We start from the raw sequence: 21,697 nt of genomic DNA, 5'->3' as shown, positions 1-21,697 counted from the left end.
TTTTCAAACTTTTGTTAATGACTGTAAAAATAAAATTTAACCGAAAACAAAGCAAATACAATTTCATGGTTATTACTTAAACAGTATTTTAACTATATTTCATTTTTGCCATTGTTTTAACCTCAACCAAAATAAATAGTTTAATATTTTAAAATTTAAAAAAAGACTTTAATATATTATTTTTACTATGATACTTTCCTCAGAATGTTACCAATTATTATTTCAAAACAAAACGCAAATTATGCTAGCTCTTTATATAAATTTGTTTAACTTTATGAATTATTAAATAATATATAACTTAAGTTAATTAATTCTATTTATAGTTTTCATTAATATATTTTAATAATAATTAATTAATTTTGATATAATATAAACAGCCAATTAGAATCAATTATTATTAATTACATTCTAAGCACTTCCAATAATAGTATTCAATAAAATCCCTAATTGTCTTAATAAATTAATAATTGTTGACCATTTCTGCAATTTTGTTACCAATAATTTAGTGTTAGAATGAACAAAGCAAAAGGTTGATGGTCATCTTCCTTGCTTTTTTGAATTCAATGAGTAATAGTTATTGATTGTCTTTGTATCATTTACACCTAGAACCCCACCAAATCTTTATAATCACTTCTGTAGTAATGGGGTGTATTAATTTGCTGCTGATTGTACTCATAACACATTGCTCTGCAGCCTCTTCAACTGAAAACAAGATGAATCTTTGCCTTGTCAAAACAAAGTACTATGACACACAAGGACAAAAGCCAACCAAACTATTTAAAGTGAATCGTGGGGTGGTCTACGAAACAATTGAAAACAAAAAATTCTGTTATTACTACGTTTCTACGGTGTACAAAAACACTTCAAAATGCTTTGACGAGCAGCACGTGTGGTCCGGATTGGACGATGCCTCCACAGCTGGTGGCAAAATTTTATTTGAAGAAATGAATGCAACTGAGATGAAACAAAGACTCCACTTTTCATACTTCCCACCAAATGGTGATATGAACAATATGATCACTTTCAAAATTGAATATATCGACTTCCAAGAGAAAGGAGAAGATGGTTCAGAAATCAAGTTCAGTAACATTGCAAGGCAACTTGACTTGATAATCACTGATAAATTCAAACTCGTTGTGCTACTTGGAATGACTGTGGACTATGGAAAAGGGTTAACAGGAGCCGTTTGCATCTTATATGTTATTGATGAAACCAAAACAGCGTATCTGACTTTCGACACTAAATATTTCGATTTCCTCACAACGATTTCTGTCGACAATTTCAAAAACGTCGCAATTAGTGGGAACGATATCTTAGTTGGCTTTCCAAAGTCTCGAGACGACCCCAAAGCTGATATTTCGCAAAACGTATTTTTAATGAGCGTCGTCGATTTACCATCAAAACCAGAGTTCCCAGTGACTTTGCCTCCACCTATAATCATCCCACCACAAAAAAGGAATCTGTTCCAACTTGGTGGTGGCGTTGGACATTCGAACAAATACGCGTTTATTGCAGACCCTTTTCTTGACAGGGGTGTTGCATATGTCGTGAGAAAAGTCGATGGAACCACAATCGATTTGAGAGCAACACTCATTCCGTTTCCTCGTTGGGGCAGTTACCAAAATTTTGCGCTGTTTATGGCCGCTTTTGATAACGCGGATGATACAACTGACTTGTTCGTTGCGGCGCCAACAGCGTGGATTCATGACAATGTCAGAAAAGTCCAAAAAGAGGGAAGAAAAACAAGTGAGTATATTGGTGTCATCTACCACTTTGTCATTGTCGATGACGAAACATGCGAAGCAAAAGGGTACTACGTCGTACAGAACGATGAAAAAAGTGGGATAATGAACTCGACCATCAGTGGGATGGTAAATGGAACGATTTGGTCTTTGTGACACTCGAAAACTACGAAGGAATATATAAACTTGGGTGCGACCAGAACGTACAACTCCAACTGTGAATTTAATGCTTTTGTGAACGAGATGTTTTATTTTCCAACCGACGAATAAAAATGTATAACAATTGATAAGTTAAAACAATTAGAAGATCACTAAAAGAACAGAAAAAAGAAGAGCCGATCCACACAACAAAGATGAAGCGGCGTTCTCGTTGGTCCCATCATACTCGCTGTTTTGCGAATCTCTTGTGTCAAGTCTGATTTGGTCAAGAAGGAGTTTGATCGACTGCGAGTTCTCTTCGGGCAAAGAAAAGATGATAGTCGAGACCTTGTCGTTCAAATCGAAGTTGTCAAGTTTAATTGTCATTTTCTGACTGTTGTTCTTCTTCACTTTGACAGAGTACCCAGAGATGGTGTTTAGCTTGTTTGCGTTGTATAAAGTAGTGAATGTCTCGTTAAAGATTTTTACGTTGACTGGAATCTCCTTGACGTCATCACTGTCGTATCTCACCATGAATCTAATTGACTTATAATACTTGTCTTTGTCAGCGACTTTAGTACTGACAGTGCCTTCCTTTGTAAACACGATCATCTGGTCTTTATTCATAGTTGTTGCAACCCAATTGGAGCGTTTAGTGTACTCACACTCAACAGTCAAGTTGTCTGGATTCAAAATCTCAAAGCCTTCATAAAGTGTTCCATCCTCAAAAAGCATCAAGTCTTCAGCAAGAACTACAACCAAGAAGAGTGCTTGAATGATAACATTCATTTTCATTTTCTGATGTCCTTTCCTTTTTTTTCCAGCCTTAAATACTCAGAATTGAAAGATTGTGATTAGGCGAGATTGTAATCATAATATCAGTTTTATGATGAGATAATAACAATATTATTGAATTTAAAAAAAATATTGAAAAATTTTATCATTAACAATATGATACAGTGAAAATACGTTTCAAAATGATGGGAAAATAGTTTAAAAATGACAGATTTTATTTTAAAAGGACAAGATTTTTAATAAAAAGGATGAAAATCATAAAAAGTGATGGAGATTTGTTTTAAAAAGGACAGGTATTTTTATTGAAAAGGACAGGATTTTTGATAAAAAGGACGAATTTCGAAAGAAATGATGATTTTCATGAAAAAGGATAGGAATTTATTATAAAAAGGATGGGATTTTTGTTAAAAGGATGGATTTCAAGAAAATGTGACAGCCATTTTTTTGAAAAAGGATAACATTTTTAACAAAAAGGATCGATTTTTTAATAAAATATAATTTATTTCCGACATTTTCCCGATTTTACACATAAAAACACAAACAATTTAGAATATCATAAACTTGTTTCAAAAATAGGTGTATAAATCAATAATCAAATTAAAATAAAAAAGGATTTACATTATTTTGATCTCAATCTTAATAATTGATTTAAATGTCTCAGTTTTTAACATTCATCGACGCTAGAGACCCAATAGCAAAGAACGATTTTATAGATAATCCACCACTTATCCAATGGAATGAACAACAGCGCCAGGTTGAATCTAAAACACCTTTCATTCTTCCCCAAGCTACTAAAAGAAAAAGGGGAAGACCCAAAACTCGGTCAGAATCAATAAACCAAACCAAAAGACCTTATCACAAAGTAACAATACAAAACAAGTTTGATATGATTAAACTTTTTAGAGTTTATGGGGACACTAAAGACGATGTGTTTTATAGTGGAGAACTTGGTATTAAAATCAAGGCCGTCAAAAATATGTTAGTCAAATTAAGAAATGGTAATTCAATTTTACCAAAAGACCACTACAAGAAAAAAAGCAGAGTAATTCCTTTTCAGCATTTGGTAAAGAAATTAATTGAAAAAGATTCAACATCTTCAGTCAAATGTATCCGATCAAACATCCAAAAAGTGTTGGTAAATGCCAATGTAACAACAGTCGAAGAAGTCACAGAAATTACACAAGAACAATTTGAATTGGGGTATAACAACAATTCTCCAACTCAAATATCACAAGAAGCATTGGATACAATCGACAAAATGATTCCTTCAATAAGCGCGATTAGAAACTTCATGAAAGGAAAACTGGTATAGATGAGGGCAGAACTCTGCCCGTTTTAAGTTTCAAAAGGGAAACTCCACGAGGCGCAGTTGCAAACACTAACGAAAACAAAGAGAAAAGAATCGTCGCGATCGAAGAATTGGTTGGTCAGATGCACTCGGGAAAAACCTGGGTTTGCATTGATGAATCCTCTTGGCGTATTGCTTGCACTGCGGTTTACGGATGGAGTCCAATCGGTGAAAAACTCTTCGTGACAAAGGCAAAAAACGGACAAAGACTATCTGCTTTGTGTTCAATAGACTACACAGGAATGGGAACAACTTTTTTGGTTGCAGGAAAAAGTGATGAAGAGGTCTTCAATAGATATTTTATGGAATTGATGAAACATTGTGACGACAACAACATTTCAGCAGTGTTTTGGTGTGACAATTGAACTATACACAACCATTTGAGGGAACTTGTTACTAACACTCATCATTCAATTGTTTATAATGCAGCTTATAGTCCTGAACTCAACCCAATCGAAACTGTATTTGGGTTTTGGAAAAGGCGTGTAGAAAATGACATACGTATTTGGACTGGCCTTGGCGATCTTCTTGAAAAAATCAAAGATGGATTTATTTCAATTCAACCGGCTGAAGTAATAGTGTCTATGGAGAGATGTCGCAATGAAATTTGGGCAAAAGCATATGAAAGAAAAGACTTGTAATTCTAAATTGTTTGTGTTTTATGTGTAAAATCGGGAAAATGTCGGAAATAAATTATATTTTATTAAAAAATCGATCCTTTTTGTTAAAAATGTTATCCTTTTTCAAAAAAATGGCTGTCACATTTTCTTGAAATCCATCCTTTTAACAAAAATCCCATCCTTTTTATAATAAATTCCTATCCTTTTTCATGAAAATCATCATTTCTTTCGAAATTCGTCCTTTTTATCAAAAATCCTGTCCTTTTCAATAAAAATACCTGTCCTTTTTAAAACAAATCTCCATCACTTTTTATGATTTTCATCCTTTTTATTAAAAATCTTGTCCTTTTAAAATAAAATCTGTCATTTTTAAACTATTTTCCCATCATTTTGAAACGTATTTTCACTGTAAGATAAATTAAAAAAAATGATTTTTTTTAATTGATTATAATTATTTTATATTTAATATTAACTATTAACAATTTTATAATATTTTTTTATTATTTATAATAATAAACTCATGTATAATTAAATTATTAATATTTTATATTATTATACAATATAATAAATAGAATAATTTATTTATATTGTATATATATAATAATAGAATAAATTATAATTAATATTATTATTATAATAATATTTAATAACAAATAACAATTGTTAATAGTTTAAGAAATAATAAAAAAATAACGGAATGAACCATTATTCAAAAAAGCAAATGATGTTGATAAAAAGTACTTCACCAATTGAACTGAATAATAGTGTTTTTCATTAATGACAAACAGTGAAGAGCCATTGATATCTGATTTTAAAGAGATTGAGCCCAATCGTGACAACACAAACATTGATAATATAATTGTTATAGACGATGAGAACGACGACGCCTCAGAAAATCATTCCGATTTCAACTTCTCTTCTCAACAAATATTTGTTCTTGAGGATCAATCACACCACACCACAAGAGATCTGAATAAACAAACAAATTCTAATGAACAACTAAAACAAGTAAAAAACCAACTTACCAATACAGTGGCCAAAAATTCAAAGGAAAATACACTTGACAAAATATTCAATAAACCTGAAAACTTTGAAAATGAAATATTTAAGTCGGTTGGATGTGAAAAAGAAACGTTCAAAAACTCTGAAATTCTCACCCCTTTCAAAACACAACCCAAATTCGACGAAATGAAAAAAACAAATTTTAACCCTCAAATTGCACCACCACCATTAATTTCCAAAATTCCACAAATTGTCAAAACCCCTGTTTTTGGAACAATTCAAAAGAGTCAAACAACACTATTATTACAAGAGAAAGTGAAAGAACATCAGAAAGAAAAAAGCCTGATAGACGACTTGATGAGTGAGATGAACAACCTTCCGAAAGTCAAATTGATACATCGCAATGAAGAAGAACAATTTGATGCCATTCCGGACTTAATGGACACCCCTTTAAAAGCGGAGAATAATTTTGTATTTACTTGGGCGCAGTCAGAACTCAACGAAGGAAAAGGTGTCGCTCTCAATGTCTTACGTGACAAGTATTTTGCGCAAAATGGCGCTTTTCAAAGTGAACAGGACAAACACGATTTATTTGAGAAGGAGATGACAAAGAATGGCTTCAAAACAATAACTACGAAGTTGGAGTTTTCATATGCAGTGCGACCCGAACAGGTCTTTGATGTCTTCCGCGCTGTCAAAAGTCATTCTGAATACTCCGATGGTGATTTTGTGTATATCGATTTTTTAGACCTCTTCTTGAAGGACTTTGAAACGACTGAAGTTGTTGTCCCACAGGCATGGGGAGAGAAAGGACAACTTTTGAAGTTAACACGAAGTGGGTGCTACTATCGACTTCTTGGTGGAGTGAGAGGAGATGGGGCGGTAATACAACCGGTAGTCGCTTCAAAGTCCATACAAGAACTTAACGCACTGAGAGAGTTGAATTGTTTTGTAAAGGAAAAGGATCATTTAGACGAAGAAGATCTTGTCGAGTGGATTTATACCAATTTCACAAGTAGTTTGGTGTGTTTTTATGGGACCCCCAAGTTGTATGTGGTGCCCGACTATTTCAGTGCAAGTGTCAAAAAAGTGATAGAAAAGATCGACGAAAAATTAAGAAGATATTTTGAGGTATTGTATATCCCAGATGAGGCAGTTTTAGGGGCGCCTGTTGGTGCGATTTCAAAAAATGTTGTGAATGAAATGTTTGTTCAAAAGACCATTTTTCAGCCAACTAAAATTTTTCACTTTTTAAAAAATTTTCACACACAAAATATTCACTCTTTTGAATCTTCTGTTTATGAGTGGAAAATGCTTAGACAGAGTCAAGCAGTCAGTTTTGAGAAAGTGATCGAAGTTTTTAATCGTTTTGATGGGAATACAATAACTAAAGTTGTGATACAAAATAGAAGTGATAATGACACCATTTCGGTTTTTAATTTGGAGGACATCCCCCCACTATATAGATATTACTTCCTCTATTTACTCAACACACCCAATTTCTTGACTTTACATACAAAATCTCAACAACGAAAATTCTTGTTGGAATACCTTCAAAAAATTGGAAGTACTTTAATTGACGAAATGTTCATTGAAATACCCAATGAACCATTCAAACGTCCTTTTTCTATTTAATTACTATTAATGAGTGAATGACTTGTATTGTACTATAATTTATTATACATTGGAACTTCATTTTAACTATTTGAGAAGAATAACTAGAATAGTATGAATAGAGTGACTTAACAAAGCCCACCTTTGATAACGTCACCAAACACATGTTTCCACTCAAAGAGCTCATTTGAGTTAAAGAAAACGATATCAAACGACTCTCCAACACATCCGAATATGGCTTTATTCGATTTGTCACTTTGCATCACGCCAATCAGCTCGAGGTCTTTAACAGGGAACGCCTCAAGCATACGGAACTTCTTGTCGAGCATCACAAGGAACACAAGTTTCGTTTCGACAAGTACCATTGTGACCAATTGCATCCCTTTATATCGCAGAAGCACTTGTTGTGACTTGACAACATTCTCTTCGATCCCAACTCCTAACTTCTTGAGGCATATGCCCAAGTAATTCAACTCGATCTTTTGAAGGATGTTCTGGAGGGCCTGTTCGCCCTTTTTAAGAATGTCTTTGCCCTCCTCAACTGCTTTCGACAGTTTCGACCAACTGTGGGTGACGGTTAAGACATCAAAGTACATGTGGAGCTTATTGATGTGATGGTACACTTCTCCCATGACATCTACAACACTTTTATTCTCCTTTTCGTACGCTTTGATGATTTCAGCGATCTTTTGTGGGTACTCAAACGTGTTTCTGTCTTGTGCGTTAATGAAAATGGCATATGTCTTGTACAGGGAGTTCGATGCCATCCCCTCCATGTACTTATCCAAGAACACTTCAAATGAAGAGTCTGCCGGAATACTCTCTTGGATACCCCCAACTATCGTTTGGACCTTTTCTATCACATTGAAGTATGTCTGTGTGTCCGAAACACTACATATCTCTTTCATGGGTTCAACTAAGCCGTCAACAAATTGGTCGATCAAGTTCAAATGCTTTTGTTCAGCCTTGAATACAAAGTTCTCTGTATTCTTCTTGATCGCACAGTCAAGTCGGTGACTATAAAATCTCGTCAAATCCTCTTGTGATATTTTACTCAAAAGTATCGTGGACATTGAAGGAAGGTCCATAGTCTCTTCGCAATGGTCTAAAGACTCAGAGACATTCAAATAAATGTCGACGTTTAATTCGTTCACTAGTCAATCAGTGCCTTGTTATTATAGTTACAATAATAATACATTTATTATTAATTAATAGTTATCAGTTACTAGTAATTATTACTAGGTATTAACCAATAAGAAACAAACCATTATCAAACGAGAGTTTGTTGATATCAAACGTTTCGTTGTATTGGTCCACAAAGACTTTTTGTAACTCTCGAATTGCACTCAGTCGCTCTTCTGTTTTTTCTTTGTCGTAGTCTCCATACAAAGTTCGGTATTTATACACATTATAAACTTTCCCTAAGAACTCGTGTGCAGTCGCTCGCTCCTGTGAAGAGACTTCTTCCCCTTTAAATTGAAGAGTTGAAAATGATTTGATTTTGACAGTGACCAAATCTATGTTGTCTTTCACTCTCTTGACAAGACCTTCTTTCTTCCCAAGGTCTTCAATCACCTTTTGTGTATCAAACACGACCATCTCCTCCATTAGAGTATCATTTGTACTCAAATTCTTTAAAGCCTCCATCGCATTGATCACGACTTTCTGTTCGACAGAGTCCGGAAATTTCTTGAGAATATTCGTGAGGAGGGGCACCACGCCAATTCCCTCAAACTCGTCGCAATTCACTTGACTTTCAGTGATGTACTGGATGACTACTAAAGCACTCATCACTACACGATTCTCACTCTCTCCTAACATCTTCACAACAAGGGGCATTATCCCGCTCTCAAATATAGCCATCTGGCATGGGCTGACATATGACATATGAGCAATGATATTTAACATAAAGACCTTCATCTTTAGAGTGCCTTGCGTGAAGACAAAGAATCCGTGTTCAAGAATAGACTCTTCATTAATTTCAGTAGCAATCTTCTCTCTTAAACTGTCGTCGCAGTCTCTAAAGAGCGAGACAATGATTTCAAGCGAAGCCTCTTTGTCGTGTGTACTTTGTGTGTGGAGTGCAATGCACAGATGTCCAACGCACTTAGTTTCGACAAAATAAGTGACAGCTTCTTTGGTCGTGACGACCTTCTTCAGAATGCGGAGAGCCAATTCCGCGTGTTGTCCGATAGCCAAAAAGCTGAGTGGAGGGATCAACTCAATGAAGTCGTGGTTGATAGGAATGAGAGAAAGTACTTGCAGTCCCAACAATTGGGTGTTCACAAGAGTGTGGTCTGATAACAAGAACCCAAAAGAAATAGAGATTTTAGTCGCAGGGAGTAACAGTAATTTGATATAATCGTCTCCAGCGGTTTGTATCATTTGATATAAAAAGCTGAGCAATGAGTTAATAATAGAAGTACAGTCTCCAATCGGTTTTGATTGCAACGTGAAGGTGTAAAGCAGTGGGTTTACTTTCAAAAGTAGTTGGACAAAAGCAGGGCGTGCAATGCCGTCGTGAAGAAATGTATATGCCCGCGCTATATCCGTTGAGCTTCCATGAAGTAATTCATTAACTTTATTCATGACCCCTTCTTCTTTTGGAGTTAGTGGTGTGATAAAGTATTGCTTTATACTCGGTAAAGTCGTATCCATTCAATTTTGGAGTTTTGTTCAGAACTCTTTTATTTTATTAGTTAAGTTATTAATACTTTTCAGATTACTATTTAATTTAATAATCAAATTACAATAATAATACATTCAGAAAATGTACCATTAGTTATAAATTATTTAATTAATATTTGTTTACTTTATTATAACATTTTCCATCAACAATTGAATTGTACAAATAACATATTTACTAATATTATTGAATATAATAAATAAAATAATATTAATTAATAACAGTCAAATAATTATTATTTTTAATTAAACTGTAATTACTACTAGTTTTATCCAATTATTTTTTTTGTAAATAAATAATTATAAACTGAACTATTATTTATTTTAATAATTAATACTAGTATTTTAAACCAATAAAATGATATTAACTATAATAAATTATAATACTATAATAAATATGTATGATGTTAACAAATGTAATCTTTCATTTGTATTTTTTAGTTATAAAAAACCCTAAATTTTGATATTTTATTTCAAAGAAGACAAACACCAGTTCTTTCTTTGAATAGTATTTCTAATAACATATCAATCAAATTAAATAGTAAAAAGGAGTTAAAAATAATTAGGGAGGTCAAGTTTTGAACTTTAAACCCAGATGAACAAATACGAGTTAGAGAATGTATTTGGTGTTTTTAACACGTCTGGGAACATGTGTTTCTCCTCTGACAGTACGACGTTGTACAGTTGTTCTGGCAATCGAATTCATGTGACCAACTTACTGACAAACACGAACTCGACATTTTCAAGTGAAGCAAGGAACAAAATCCGACTGTTAGCTGTGGACAGCCACGACACGATGATAGTTGCCGTCTTACAATCAAGGGAGGTCGAACTCTTTTCACTTGCAACACGAAACCATTTGACAACATTCGAATCGATTTTTTTGATCACTTGTGTCAAGTTTTCCCCCAAATTTCCACTTCTAGCCGTCGGGTATGAAGGCAAAATAGAAATCTGGCGAATGCCAATTCTGTCCCAATCAACAAGCCTTCAGCCCGAGTTACAGTCGGTGACTACTTTCCCACTGGAAAAGGTTGTTTCGATACAATGGATGAAGCACAAAGTGATCTTTATGACGGAGAGTAATAACGTCTTTATGACCGACTGTAAGGGTTCTGAGCCAGTTAGAGTAGCCGACTGGAGCTTCCCTGTAGTGTGTTCTTCACTGAATGAAAACACGTTGACTTTAGTGAGTAGTGCTGGTGCGTTACAGACCTTTGAATATGATGCCAACACTAAGACCTTTGAAGCAAAGTCCAAATTTGCTGTTGGAGAAGTGCAGAAGAAGATTCAAAGTGGGGACATCGGGCAAGAGTACGCCGTCTTTAATGTCGAAGGGGAGGTTATCTTATATGAGACCACTTCATATACAAAAGTGCATGCGTACAAGACAGACACGGTAACTGGCGAAACGAAGTTGTCACCAAGTGGACTGTTAGTAGCTGTTGGTGATCCAAAAACGAATTATTTGACTGTCTACGAGTGGAAAACAGAGACTTACTTGATGAAAGCGATAGGCCATCAAGCGAAAATCTTGTGCCACACTATATCTCCAAATGGACAGTTCATTGCTACTGGGGACCGTAGTGGAGCTATCAATGTCTGGAATATCGGCACTGGGGAGAATGTTGCGCATCTTAATATGCGCTTAGATGGGGATATAGGTCTCGACTGTGCTGTTCATTCCATGGTCTTTTCGCCCAACAGTTTGTCGTTGATAAGTGTAGGTGGGAATGGCAAGATCTGTGTCTTTGATATGGTCAAAAAGAAGTGTTACAGAGTGTTACAAGCCAAGTGCCACGAATTGAATGGCGTTGTAGTTGAGCCTCGAGACGGGGATATCATAGCAGCATATAGTAGTGAAGATATGGTGGTGTTCTTGTACTCCGTTCGTACTAGTAAGAACCTCGACGAACTTCGTGGACACAGTGGTCCAATAACAGACATGTGTATTCATCCGGTGACTTCAGAACTGATGACCACGTCATGGGATAAGACTGCTCGATGTGTCAATTTCTTATCAAATAGCAGTATTGAGATTATCGACCACCCTGCCGAGGTTATGGCGTGTTCGGTGAATCAGTCCGGCAGTTTATACATCACGTCATGCCGTGACGGGTATCTCTATTTGTACGACTGTGAAGAGAAGAGTCAAGTTGGGTTGTTGTCGTGTCGAAATGATTTGGTTGGTGGTGTTAAATTAGCTGCACTAGCTAATGGAGCCACTATGAATGAAGGGACATCATACAATTCGACACAGAAAATGGTAGTGAAAGAGAAGTATGCGGGGACTGTGAAGTTCTTGAGTGACAATGATGAGATGGTAGTCATCGGTGGGAATAGTAAATTTATAGTATATTATAATATAGTATCGAAGGTGATGATATACAAGACGAAAATCACTGAAGACATGTCGTACATTAACATGTACGACTCGATTCGAAACAAAATGCTGAGGGTTGTTGCGGCTCACTCTACGAAGAAAGAGATCTACACGGAAAGTATTAGTGTGTCTCCAGCTGGAAAGACTATGGCTATATTGACTGATGCTGGTGTCCAAATGTATACTTCAGGGAAACACGCGTTCCAACCATATTGCTTGACGGAAGCAATCACGCCTGAAGCTGCTCTCCAATATTTGGAAGAGAAACAATATCTGATGGCTTTTGTGTTTGCACTCCACTTGAACGATGAGGGTCTCATCAAGACTATTTTTAGAACAATGCCCTCTGAAAAGTTCCCAGGGGTCGCCGCACACTTACCAATCGCTTTGATGCCAATCGCACTCCAGATGCTCCAAAAGGAATTGAACGGGTTACTCGTCCATCGTGCAATCTACTTCACTGCACTCTTACTCCAATTCCACGCTTCAAATTTACTCAAACCAAGTACATCTCTCTCACAAACGGCTATCCCATCGTCGTTCGAGTATTTGCCACACTTAAGAACCTTGTTCAAATCTATTGGGTCTTCCTACAAGGCGGTTTCCTCTCAGTTTGTTTTCATTAGTATTAAATTTATATATTGTGCTATAATTGATATGTAATAGTATAGTATTATTATTAATTGTTTTATTATACTCCTTTACTCTAAATTATTGTGTTATAGTTTATATTCTATATTTAATTGGTATTCAATACTACAAGTATTATTACTATTCTAATAGTTCTTAAAATGGAAACTTAAATATAGGAGTCAACAGACACTCGCGCTCGTCAATATGTGTTTGAACATGCCACACTTCTTAAAAGAGTCTGAGAAGAAAGAAGAAATCAAAATGGAAGATATTGAAATTGTCCCGGGCAACATTGAAATGAAAACATCTTCAGAGAATACTAGTGAGTCGAGTAGCGAAGAGAATGTGTCCACCCAAATGGAAGTTGAGTCCGGCAATAGTTCCGAAAACGACTCAAAACATTCCGAAGATGAAAGTCAGAGTACCTCCAGCAACAAGATGGACGAGTCCGACTAATACAATTGATTGAATTTTTCTATTGTCTTCACAATCTTATTCAAACGAGATCTCACGTCCCACTCAAATTCCCCAAAATATACATCAAGAAGTAAACACAGATGAGAAATGAATTAAAAACTAGGGAGAATAGAGTCGCCAATACAAGACGTTGATGGCAGAGTTGTACACATTCCTTTGACACATATAATGGTATCAAATTCAAGCCGAATTATTTCTTCGAACTCAAGTGACTTCCACGCGCTTTCTAGTACCTCGCTGTCATTCCCAGAGAAGAACCCTCTGATCTCCTCTTCTTCTGAATCGTCCATCCCACTGTGTGTATTTCTCAATTCGGGCAACGCGAATCCCGTCACGTTGACCCGCTTGATATTAGTATTAAATTTCTGTATTGGTGTCACGCGACTCATTGTACCTTGATTAAAGCCCTTTTTCTTCGACCCCCCTTGTGACACCAAATCCTTTTGTACTTCTCGTAACATTAACACTATTTTTCCTCGTGGAGTGACTCCGCCCTCTTGTGGACTTGACGCGCCTTGGAACGACTTTGCCATGTGAATACTTTGTGGGGGGAGAGGTGGGGGTACTGCAAGTGGAGTTGGTGGTGGAGGCGTTGCCAGTGTTATTGAATGGACTTGACTCGTAGGTGGTGGGGCTGCGAGTTGGATATTAGAAGATATAGTTGGAGGAGGGGGAGCTGCGAGGGTGACAGTGTTTTTCGATGTTGTTGGAGGCAATTGAGCCAGTTGTATACTGTGAGTAGTACCCACAGGAGGGAGTGATGCCAAAGGAATATTTTGTTGTGAATGTTGTGAATTAGTCGATCTTGGTGTTAATGGCGACGAAACCAATCCGATCGATGAACTTGACGATTCGGTCTTAACAAATGGTGGTGGGAGGGAAGCCAAAGGAATCGACTTTTTTTCTTTTTCCGGAGATGCAATTTTGACCTTCTGAGTTTTTTCTTTGACATTCTTGTCTTTAGTATTCTTCTCTTCTATTTCTATGGTATTCGAGTTGAGTGTTGGACTTGGATATTTCTGGATATAATTGGCGATGTCGATTCGGTCTTTTGGTGATGGTGTGAACGAGTGATCTGAAAACGAACTTTTCTCAAAACCCTGTGGCGAAATAGATTTGGATACAAACGAGACGTTTTGGTGTGGTTTGTTAAAGAGTTGAGGAGGTACTTTAGAAGGTGGTGGACATGCCAATTTGTACTCTTCCGGTGAAATTGGGGAGATCGAGTTTTGCTCAATTTTCTTTGAAACAGTTAATCCCCTATTTCGAGATTGCATTGAGTTGGATGTTCGAGTTGTTGTTGGTGCACGCTTTCTGAGTCCGTCTGTTTTGTCGTCCACATTGTTTGTGTTTTGGTCAAAGACGTCAAAATTTTTCGCAATACCCTCATGATAAGAAGACGGCGGTGAGGGTTTGATCTTTCTTTTTGGTTGTGGGGCTGCGTGATTTGGCCGTGGTGGTGCTACAGTGGGTGGAGCGTGGGTTGGCTTGGGCGGAACTGGTGGAAGTTGTGCACTCATTGTTTAATTATCCAGTTTTAAAAAAAGCGTAGTACTTCAAATTATAATGTTAAATACAGCCTTAGAATTGATTGCTGGCGTGCATAAATCTTGTTTTAATAATATATTAATTCAATGGCAACCAGGGCAAATAAAAGCTTTAATTGCAATTTTGCATGTTTTTTGTGAAAAGCAAGTTTTCTTTTCCATTGTAAAATGGAAAAGAAAATGAGCCACTTTCTATAAGTAAGTATCAATAATCAGGGGCTTTATTTCATCGTTACTAAAAAATCGTAATATTAGTAACCACTTTTAGTCTTTGATGTTGAATAAAATTAACCAAATTTTTGATATTGCTGTTTTTCGACTATTTAAATAATACTAGTTTGAATTGGTCTTTAAAAAAATACTGAAAAACTTATTATTCTTGATTCAACTTATTGGTTAAAGTCTGATTTTCCCACTTGCTGAAATGAAATATCGGGAGACTTGAAATATCATATAAAAAGTATAGAACCAATATCAATAAATTTGTTGTGTTATTTATAAGTCAATAACTTCCCGTGTTTATTCATTAAACTTGCGTATCTTGTATTTAAATAAAAAGGAGAATACAGCATAAAAATAGAATGTGATAATTCGATCAATCTAACTGAAAATTGCCCAAATTTCAACATTTATAAAAGCATTATTTTGAGTTCTATTATCTTTTTGCCATTTTCTACTTAAATATTTTTTAAATCATAAAAAATAAGAAGTAAATGATACCAAAAGAATAAATACGCCGTTTCGAGTTATTTGAATTAAAAACAAGTTCTATTTTCCTATAAGTAATAAGCCTTAATTCCCCTTCATTTCAAGTTTGTTTACTCCTTTTTGTATTCAATTTTAATATTATTTGAAAGCTTTGCTAATAATTAAATAAAAAAATCAGAAGATACCACTTCCACTGATTTCAAATATCTTAGAGATTCAAATGTAGACGTGTCAACCAATTTGCCTAAGAAAATTGATCTCACCCAATGAAACCAAAAACTTCACGATAGAAATGATTAGAACATGGCGCACTTTCCTTTTCCGCCCTTTCCTCCCTTCTTTCCCGCGTCTGCTGGAGTCTTTGAGAGAACGGCTCTGACTGCTTCTTCGAAGACCAGTTTAAGATTTTGTTGGGTGAGTGCGGAGCATTCGATGTATTTAACTGCACCGATTTCCTGTGCAAGTTTTTGTCCATCGGCCTCTGTTTTCGGGGTGATTCCTTTCTCGGTGAGTTTTTTCATTTGTTCTGGGTCGTCTCTGATATCTATTTTCGTTCCAACTAATATAATTGGGACTCCCTTGCAGTGTTCTTCGACTTCATTCTTCCACTTGACTTGCGCGTTATCGTATGAGGCTGGAGCAATGACTGAGAAACACAATAAGAAGACATCAGTGGAGGGGTAACTCAATGGTCTTAATCTATCCTATATCATTAGTTCACACCATTCAAAAAACAGTCGAAACCCTTTTCGAGAATGAAACAAACATAATCCTCTTGTCCGGCAGTATCCCACAACCCCAAATTAATCTTCTGGTTATCAACAACCAACGACGTGTTATAATTTTCAAAGACGGTTGGAATATACTCGTTTGGAAAGGCGTTTGTGGTATACGAGATCAGCATGCATGTCTTCCCGACGGCTCCGTCGCCGACGATCACCAACTTTACTGGGCGCATTGTCATTGTTCTTCTTTCTGGTCATTTCGGAGTTCGGCCTTTTTCTAGTTCAAACCCTCACCATCTTTTCCCGTTTTCGTCTTATCCTCTTTTTTTCAGTCGGGTGAAACCCTCGAGTTGTTATCGGTTCCACCCAAAATTGTGTTTTTTGTGATATTGTTTTGTTTGTTGTGGTTTTTAGACGCCTTTTTGCCTTTTAAAAAATAAAGCACACTTTTAAGCGTGAAAAAAATAGATGTGCTATTCTCGGAACCAAAAGATTTCAATACAGAAAAAGAAGAGAGAACTCCTTTGACTTTTTCACTCGTATATTCATTTTATTTGTATAGTTAATGTATTAGAAACATTTCGTGAGTTTGAGTCAAACACAAAGCAGGGGTATTTGCCCGTTATTGTGCGACTTTTTGCTCTATTTTAGTTTACTATAAATGATCTATTTTTTTGGGTGTGTTTTGACTCTAAGTTTCAACAATTTATCAACTCAAACTATCACTTCTATTTTTTAGAAGAATAAAATATATCAATAGATAACTAATAATTTATTATATTTTATTATTATTTGTTTATACTTTGTTTCCAGTTTGTTTTAACAATTATTTTTTAATTTTAAAGAAAAACTTTTTTAGTATTACAATAATATATTATTTACTAACAACAAATTATTTATTTACTATATAATTAATTTTGTTTGAGACAACCTGAAACTTTAAAAACAAATGTTATACCAATAACATAAAATAGTATCAAAATAATTTAATAGTTTTTCAAAAATTCATAATATTATAATAATACATATTATAATAAAGAAACTATACTAAATGAAAGCACTTTTAGTTAGTAAAAAAGTGAAGAAACTAATTAATAACTATTTCTATACCAATCGATGACATTTCTCACTCCATTTCCACAAACCACCACAGAGTTGTCAGGTACAACAGAAAAGGTGCAAACAAAGGTCAACAAAAACGAGGCGATATCAAGGTTCTTCGACAACAACACCGACAATAAACTTAATCTTCAGGACGATGAAGCGTCGACGACAAACGCATATTTTCACAGCTCACAATACAACCACTTCAATAAATATGACCCAATGGTCAAAGATGATATGATTCTTGAAGACCAATTAACACTGTTATTGACGTATATGACGCAACCACTTGATGTCCCAATCATTCAACAAGAAAACGCGGTGCTGCATATTGTGAAAAAGGATCTTTCCGTTGAAATATTGAGTGTGATGAGTCAGTTTGTTACACTGTTCTTACGACTTTGAAGAGAAGACAGAGTATTGAATATTATAGTAATAGTATAGTAACAAATAGAATATATAATAAATCCACTAAAACGTATTTAGACTTCTGCGAAATGTTCGGGCCAGAACTCCAAGCAGTGTCATTCCCAAAGGAATACGCGGCACTTGGAGACGAGTCAATTACATTGGAAAATTTTGCGTTGAAAACAGAGATCAGATCTTTCCTCACTATTTTGTCCCTCGTTTGCTTCTCTCTCAAAAAGATTAAACAAACACTCGGCGAACTTAAAGCATCAGAAGAAACTGTTTTACATCTTGATGACGTCAGAGACGATATTAGACAGGAAAATAACACACTCAAACAATTAAAGATACAAGAGAATGACCTCCCCTCAAGTCCACAGAAGTGATAAAAATAATTTCGTGTTGTTTGTTTTTAAGTTTTTAGAGGGACAAAGACTTTTGTTACAAATTGTGTGTTTTTAATTTGAATAGAACTTGAAGTCACATTGTGAACTAATTGGGCCGAGTTTAAAAACAAAGTCTAAAGTAAAATTATATTTATTATTATTTAAACAATAATAGAAAATTATAGAAACAAATTAATTATTTGTTGTATTTTTTTACACTGAATTATAAATACATTTTAATTAAAAAAACACAAAAGTTTTTGTTATTAAATATATAATAAAATGTATTAACAAAAACTATTCATATCAATTAATATAGTTTTTGAGTGTTTTTTTTGGTAAAATACATTTGCAAAAAGAAATAAAAAATATTTAATAATAAATGACGTGTTATTTGACACAACAAACGGGAAATGTTACTATTTACGATAGTAATCCAATCGTTTATTAGAATTAGACATAATAATCCCTCTTTCAATTCATTTTTCAAGTTCTTAGGAATAATTCTTCGGCAAAATAATTAATTTTTAACACAAAAAGAATATAAGAAGTAAAAAAATAAGAATAATACAACGTGTTAACTGTAATTTAAGAAATGCTATTAAGTTGAGAACAGAAGAGAAATATATGAGTTTTGAAAACTGATAATAACACACATGGCTTACTTCTCCCCATTTGCACCAAAACCAGAGACTGGCAACGGTTCTCAGGGTACTGTTACTGTCAGAATTACAGTTGTCAGAGCATCAAAATTGAAAGCTAAGGATCTCTTCACAAGTGATCCTTATACAATCGTCTCACTTGCTGGACAACAACAAAGAACTAAATTTATTCTGAAAAACTGCAACCCAACGTGGAATGAAACTTTTGAATTCCATAATGTTGTTCTTGGGTCGATGGCTGTTTTTGAAGTGTATGATCACGACGACAAAACAAAAGATGACAAGATCGGGACAGCTGACTTAGTCATCCAAAAGACTCCAAATGGTCAAATGACTTCTGCCGAACTTAATTTGAATACTAAAGGTTCTATTAGTATATCTTACCAAACTATTGAAGCTCAAAAGGCTGCCCCAAAGCCACAAGGTCAACAACCTTATCCTCCTCAACAAGGACAATGCCCACCACAACAGGGTGGCCAGTATGGGTATCCCCCACAACAAGGTTATCCTCCTCAAGGTCAACCATCTTATCCCCCACAACAACAGGGTCAATACCCTGGGTATCCTCCTCAACAAGGAAGTCAACCACAAGGACAACAAGGTTATCCACCACAACAGGGGTACCCACCACAAGGTCAACCAGGTTACCCTCCTCAACAATACCCGGGATATCCTCCTCAACAAGGATATGGCTATCCTCCTCAAGGCCAATATGGGTACCCACCTCAACAAGGCGCACAACAACCTCAAGGCCAAGCTAAACCAGCACAACCTACTCAACCACAACAAGGCCAACAACAGGGATATCCTCCTCAGGGTCAATACGGTTACCCACCACAAGGCCAACAAGCTTATCTCCCTCAACAGCAAGGTCAATACCCAGGGTATCCTCCTCAACAAGCATACCCACCTCAAGGGTATCCACCACAACAAGGATATCCTGGTTACCCTCCTCAAGGTCAGTACGGTTACCCACCTCAGGCACAACAGCAGCCACCTAAGAAGTAATCCAATTCACTTTATTTATTTATTTTATTAACTGGACGCTCATATTTGTGTTGTGTCGTTTACATATTTATTTATATTAAGAATTGGTGCATAGTTTTGATAAAATATTTTTCTATTGTATGGGTGAAAATATTGATCGTAGAAATATCTTCTTTAACTCAAGTTTATTTGTTATATATATGGGATTAATTCATAAAGCACAATTCACAAAAATGAATTGCAATAAAATGAATAAAGATAAAATGTCATGTTATTACAACGCAATATGTTTTATTTTTTCACTCCTGAAGACTATTGATCATTAAAGTTGATACTTCTATTATTTCAAAAGTATATATTGTTAATATATATAATAATATATATTATTATATAATAGTAAAGTAATATAATATTACTTTAATAATAAAAAGTATTTTTTATATAACTTTATAAAAGTTATATATTTTATTTTTCTAATAACGACTTATTTCTTCCCCAAAAACACTTGTTTACATAATGGTAATGTACTATTATTTATAATAAAAATATTAATAGTCACTAATTAATTAATAACTTTGCCGATGCTATTAAAACTAACACATTGATCAAATTGAAACAATAAACCGCCAAATGGTATAAAACACCGTAACCAACGGGAAAATTTCTAAAAAAAAAGTAAACCAACGAAATTTTTTGAGTGAAACTTTATGTGAAAAACATTATTCGTAAGACATCAAAAACAGGTAAAACTGTTGTTCACAATGTTTTTACTTGTTTTTAACCATCTAGTTTATTTTTAATTTCTTAATTAGACTTGGTCAATACTTATTCAGACACAAATATAGAGTATCAAACAATAATTCCATCATTCTTTACAAAACATGGTATTAAGTATGTGTTTACACGTACAAAGCAAAAAATATATACATTGGTTTATGCAAATTGGTGCTGTTGATAAAAGTAGTCAGTGTTTTCAAACTCTCTAGGTCTGTAATACTCTTCGCGATAAGGTCTTCGATAGTAGTATCCGTCATGGTGTGGCGGGTACAAGTCATAATAACGTTGGTCGAAGTACTCGTTTCTGTATTCTCTTATTGGGGTTGTGTCGACGCACTCCCTTATCTGTACTTCCTTTCTCCTATTTTCCTCTTCAATGACCTCCTCTTCGTCATTGAACTGAGAGAAAGCGTGTCTTGGTTTTTTATCGACAGGCTGAATAATCTTTTTGGCAACAAAAGGGGATGGCACCTTCTCTTCACTCTTCCCCTTTCTGTTTTTGATATTTGGGATAGTTGTGTCTGCGAGTTTCCAGTATCCATTTGTGTGGAATTGACTGATTCCACTCTGGAAGTAGTCGGAGTGGTTCAGTGCGTCCAAAATACTTTTCCTCCAGTTTTTTGCTTTAAGTTGTTCCAAGTGGCAAATCTTGTCCCAGTGATTCTGGATGAACTTAAAGAGCTCTCTGACGTTAATGAATTCCGTCGGCTTTTCCTGCGTCTCGGCTATAGAAAGAAAGGCAAGACGGCAGAGAGTAGTCCATGCAAGCCTCTTTTGTTTCTGGACGGCTTCTAAGTAGTCGGAGCAGAACAGACAGTTGCATTTGCTCATGTGGAGTGATTTCGTATTTCCAAGTTGATTTATATAGGCCCAGAAACCCCAATTTTCGAACAATAAATTGAGTCCATTATTTCAGATTCTTCCCACTTCTTTCAATTTACTTATTGTGTGTTTCG

General features: G+C 35.2%; 10 protein-coding genes across 10 annotated transcripts; 5 read left to right on the top strand and 5 right to left on the bottom strand.

Annotated features, from left to right (window-relative positions):
• Positions 1-713: 713 nt before the first annotated feature.
• On the top strand, positions 714-1,898 carry EIN_486030 (hypothetical protein; the record flags this gene model as incomplete). The annotated part of the gene is made up of 1 exon (XM_004255924.1): positions 714-1,898. The coding sequence occupies one exon, from the start codon at positions 714-716 to the stop codon at positions 1,896-1,898; it is 1,185 nt and encodes a 394-aa protein (XP_004255972.1).
• Positions 1,899-2,042: 144 nt separating this feature from the next.
• On the bottom strand, positions 2,043-2,669 carry EIN_486020 (hypothetical protein; the record flags this gene model as incomplete). Its single annotated transcript, XM_004255923.1, has 1 exon — positions 2,043-2,669. One exon carries the CDS (start codon positions 2,667-2,669, stop codon positions 2,043-2,045), a length of 627 nt encoding a protein of 208 aa, XP_004255971.1.
• A 2,751-nt stretch (positions 2,670-5,420) lies between these two features.
• EIN_486010 (hypothetical protein) lies at positions 5,421-6,996 on the top strand (the record flags this gene model as incomplete). Its single annotated transcript, XM_004255922.1, has 2 exons — positions 5,421-6,850; positions 6,969-6,996. The coding sequence occupies 2 exons, from the start codon at positions 5,421-5,423 to the stop codon at positions 6,994-6,996; spliced, it is 1,458 nt and encodes a 485-aa protein (XP_004255970.1).
• Positions 6,997-7,387: 391 nt separating this feature from the next.
• EIN_486000 (hypothetical protein) lies at positions 7,388-9,917 on the bottom strand (the record flags this gene model as incomplete). The annotated part of the gene is made up of 2 exons (XM_004255921.1): positions 7,388-8,412; positions 8,525-9,917. The coding sequence occupies 2 exons, from the start codon at positions 9,915-9,917 to the stop codon at positions 7,388-7,390; spliced, it is 2,418 nt and encodes an 805-aa protein (XP_004255969.1).
• Positions 9,918-10,539: 622 nt separating this feature from the next.
• Positions 10,540-13,416, top strand: EIN_485990 (WD-repeat protein, putative; the record flags this gene model as incomplete). Its single annotated transcript, XM_004255920.1, has 2 exons — positions 10,540-12,938; positions 13,137-13,416. The coding sequence occupies 2 exons, from the start codon at positions 10,540-10,542 to the stop codon at positions 13,414-13,416; spliced, it is 2,679 nt and encodes an 892-aa protein (XP_004255968.1).
• Positions 13,417-13,529: 113 nt separating this feature from the next.
• On the bottom strand, positions 13,530-14,957 carry EIN_485980 (hypothetical protein; the record flags this gene model as incomplete). Its single annotated transcript, XM_004255919.1, has 1 exon — positions 13,530-14,957. The coding sequence occupies one exon, from the start codon at positions 14,955-14,957 to the stop codon at positions 13,530-13,532; it is 1,428 nt and encodes a 475-aa protein (XP_004255967.1).
• A 1,031-nt stretch (positions 14,958-15,988) lies between these two features.
• Positions 15,989-16,656, bottom strand: EIN_485970 (RAC GTPase, putative; the record flags this gene model as incomplete). Its single annotated transcript, XM_004255918.1, has 2 exons — positions 15,989-16,396; positions 16,459-16,656. The coding sequence occupies 2 exons, from the start codon at positions 16,654-16,656 to the stop codon at positions 15,989-15,991; spliced, it is 606 nt and encodes a 201-aa protein (XP_004255966.1).
• An 877-nt stretch (positions 16,657-17,533) lies between these two features.
• EIN_485960 (hypothetical protein) lies at positions 17,534-18,315 on the top strand (the record flags this gene model as incomplete). Its single annotated transcript, XM_004255917.1, has 2 exons — positions 17,534-17,898; positions 17,976-18,315. 2 exons carry the CDS (start codon positions 17,534-17,536, stop codon positions 18,313-18,315), a joined length of 705 nt encoding a protein of 234 aa, XP_004255965.1.
• Positions 18,316-18,971: 656 nt separating this feature from the next.
• On the top strand, positions 18,972-19,985 carry EIN_485950 (hypothetical protein; the record flags this gene model as incomplete). Its single annotated transcript, XM_004255916.1, has 1 exon — positions 18,972-19,985. One exon carries the CDS (start codon positions 18,972-18,974, stop codon positions 19,983-19,985), a length of 1,014 nt encoding a protein of 337 aa, XP_004255964.1.
• Positions 19,986-20,897: 912 nt separating this feature from the next.
• Positions 20,898-21,572, bottom strand: EIN_485940 (hypothetical protein; the record flags this gene model as incomplete). Its single annotated transcript, XM_004255915.1, has 1 exon — positions 20,898-21,572. The coding sequence occupies one exon, from the start codon at positions 21,570-21,572 to the stop codon at positions 20,898-20,900; it is 675 nt and encodes a 224-aa protein (XP_004255963.1).
• Between the last annotated feature and the right edge of the window lie 125 nt (positions 21,573-21,697).

This window comes from Entamoeba invadens, assembly GCF_000330505.1.
Source record: "Entamoeba invadens IP1 unplaced genomic scaffold scaff_1105074726715, whole genome shotgun sequence".
Lineage (NCBI taxonomy): Eukaryota > Evosea > Mastigamoebida > Endamoebidae > Entamoeba > Entamoeba invadens.
The sequence above is the reverse complement of the archived record's forward strand: the minus strand, read 5'-3'. Positions and strand labels throughout refer to the sequence as shown.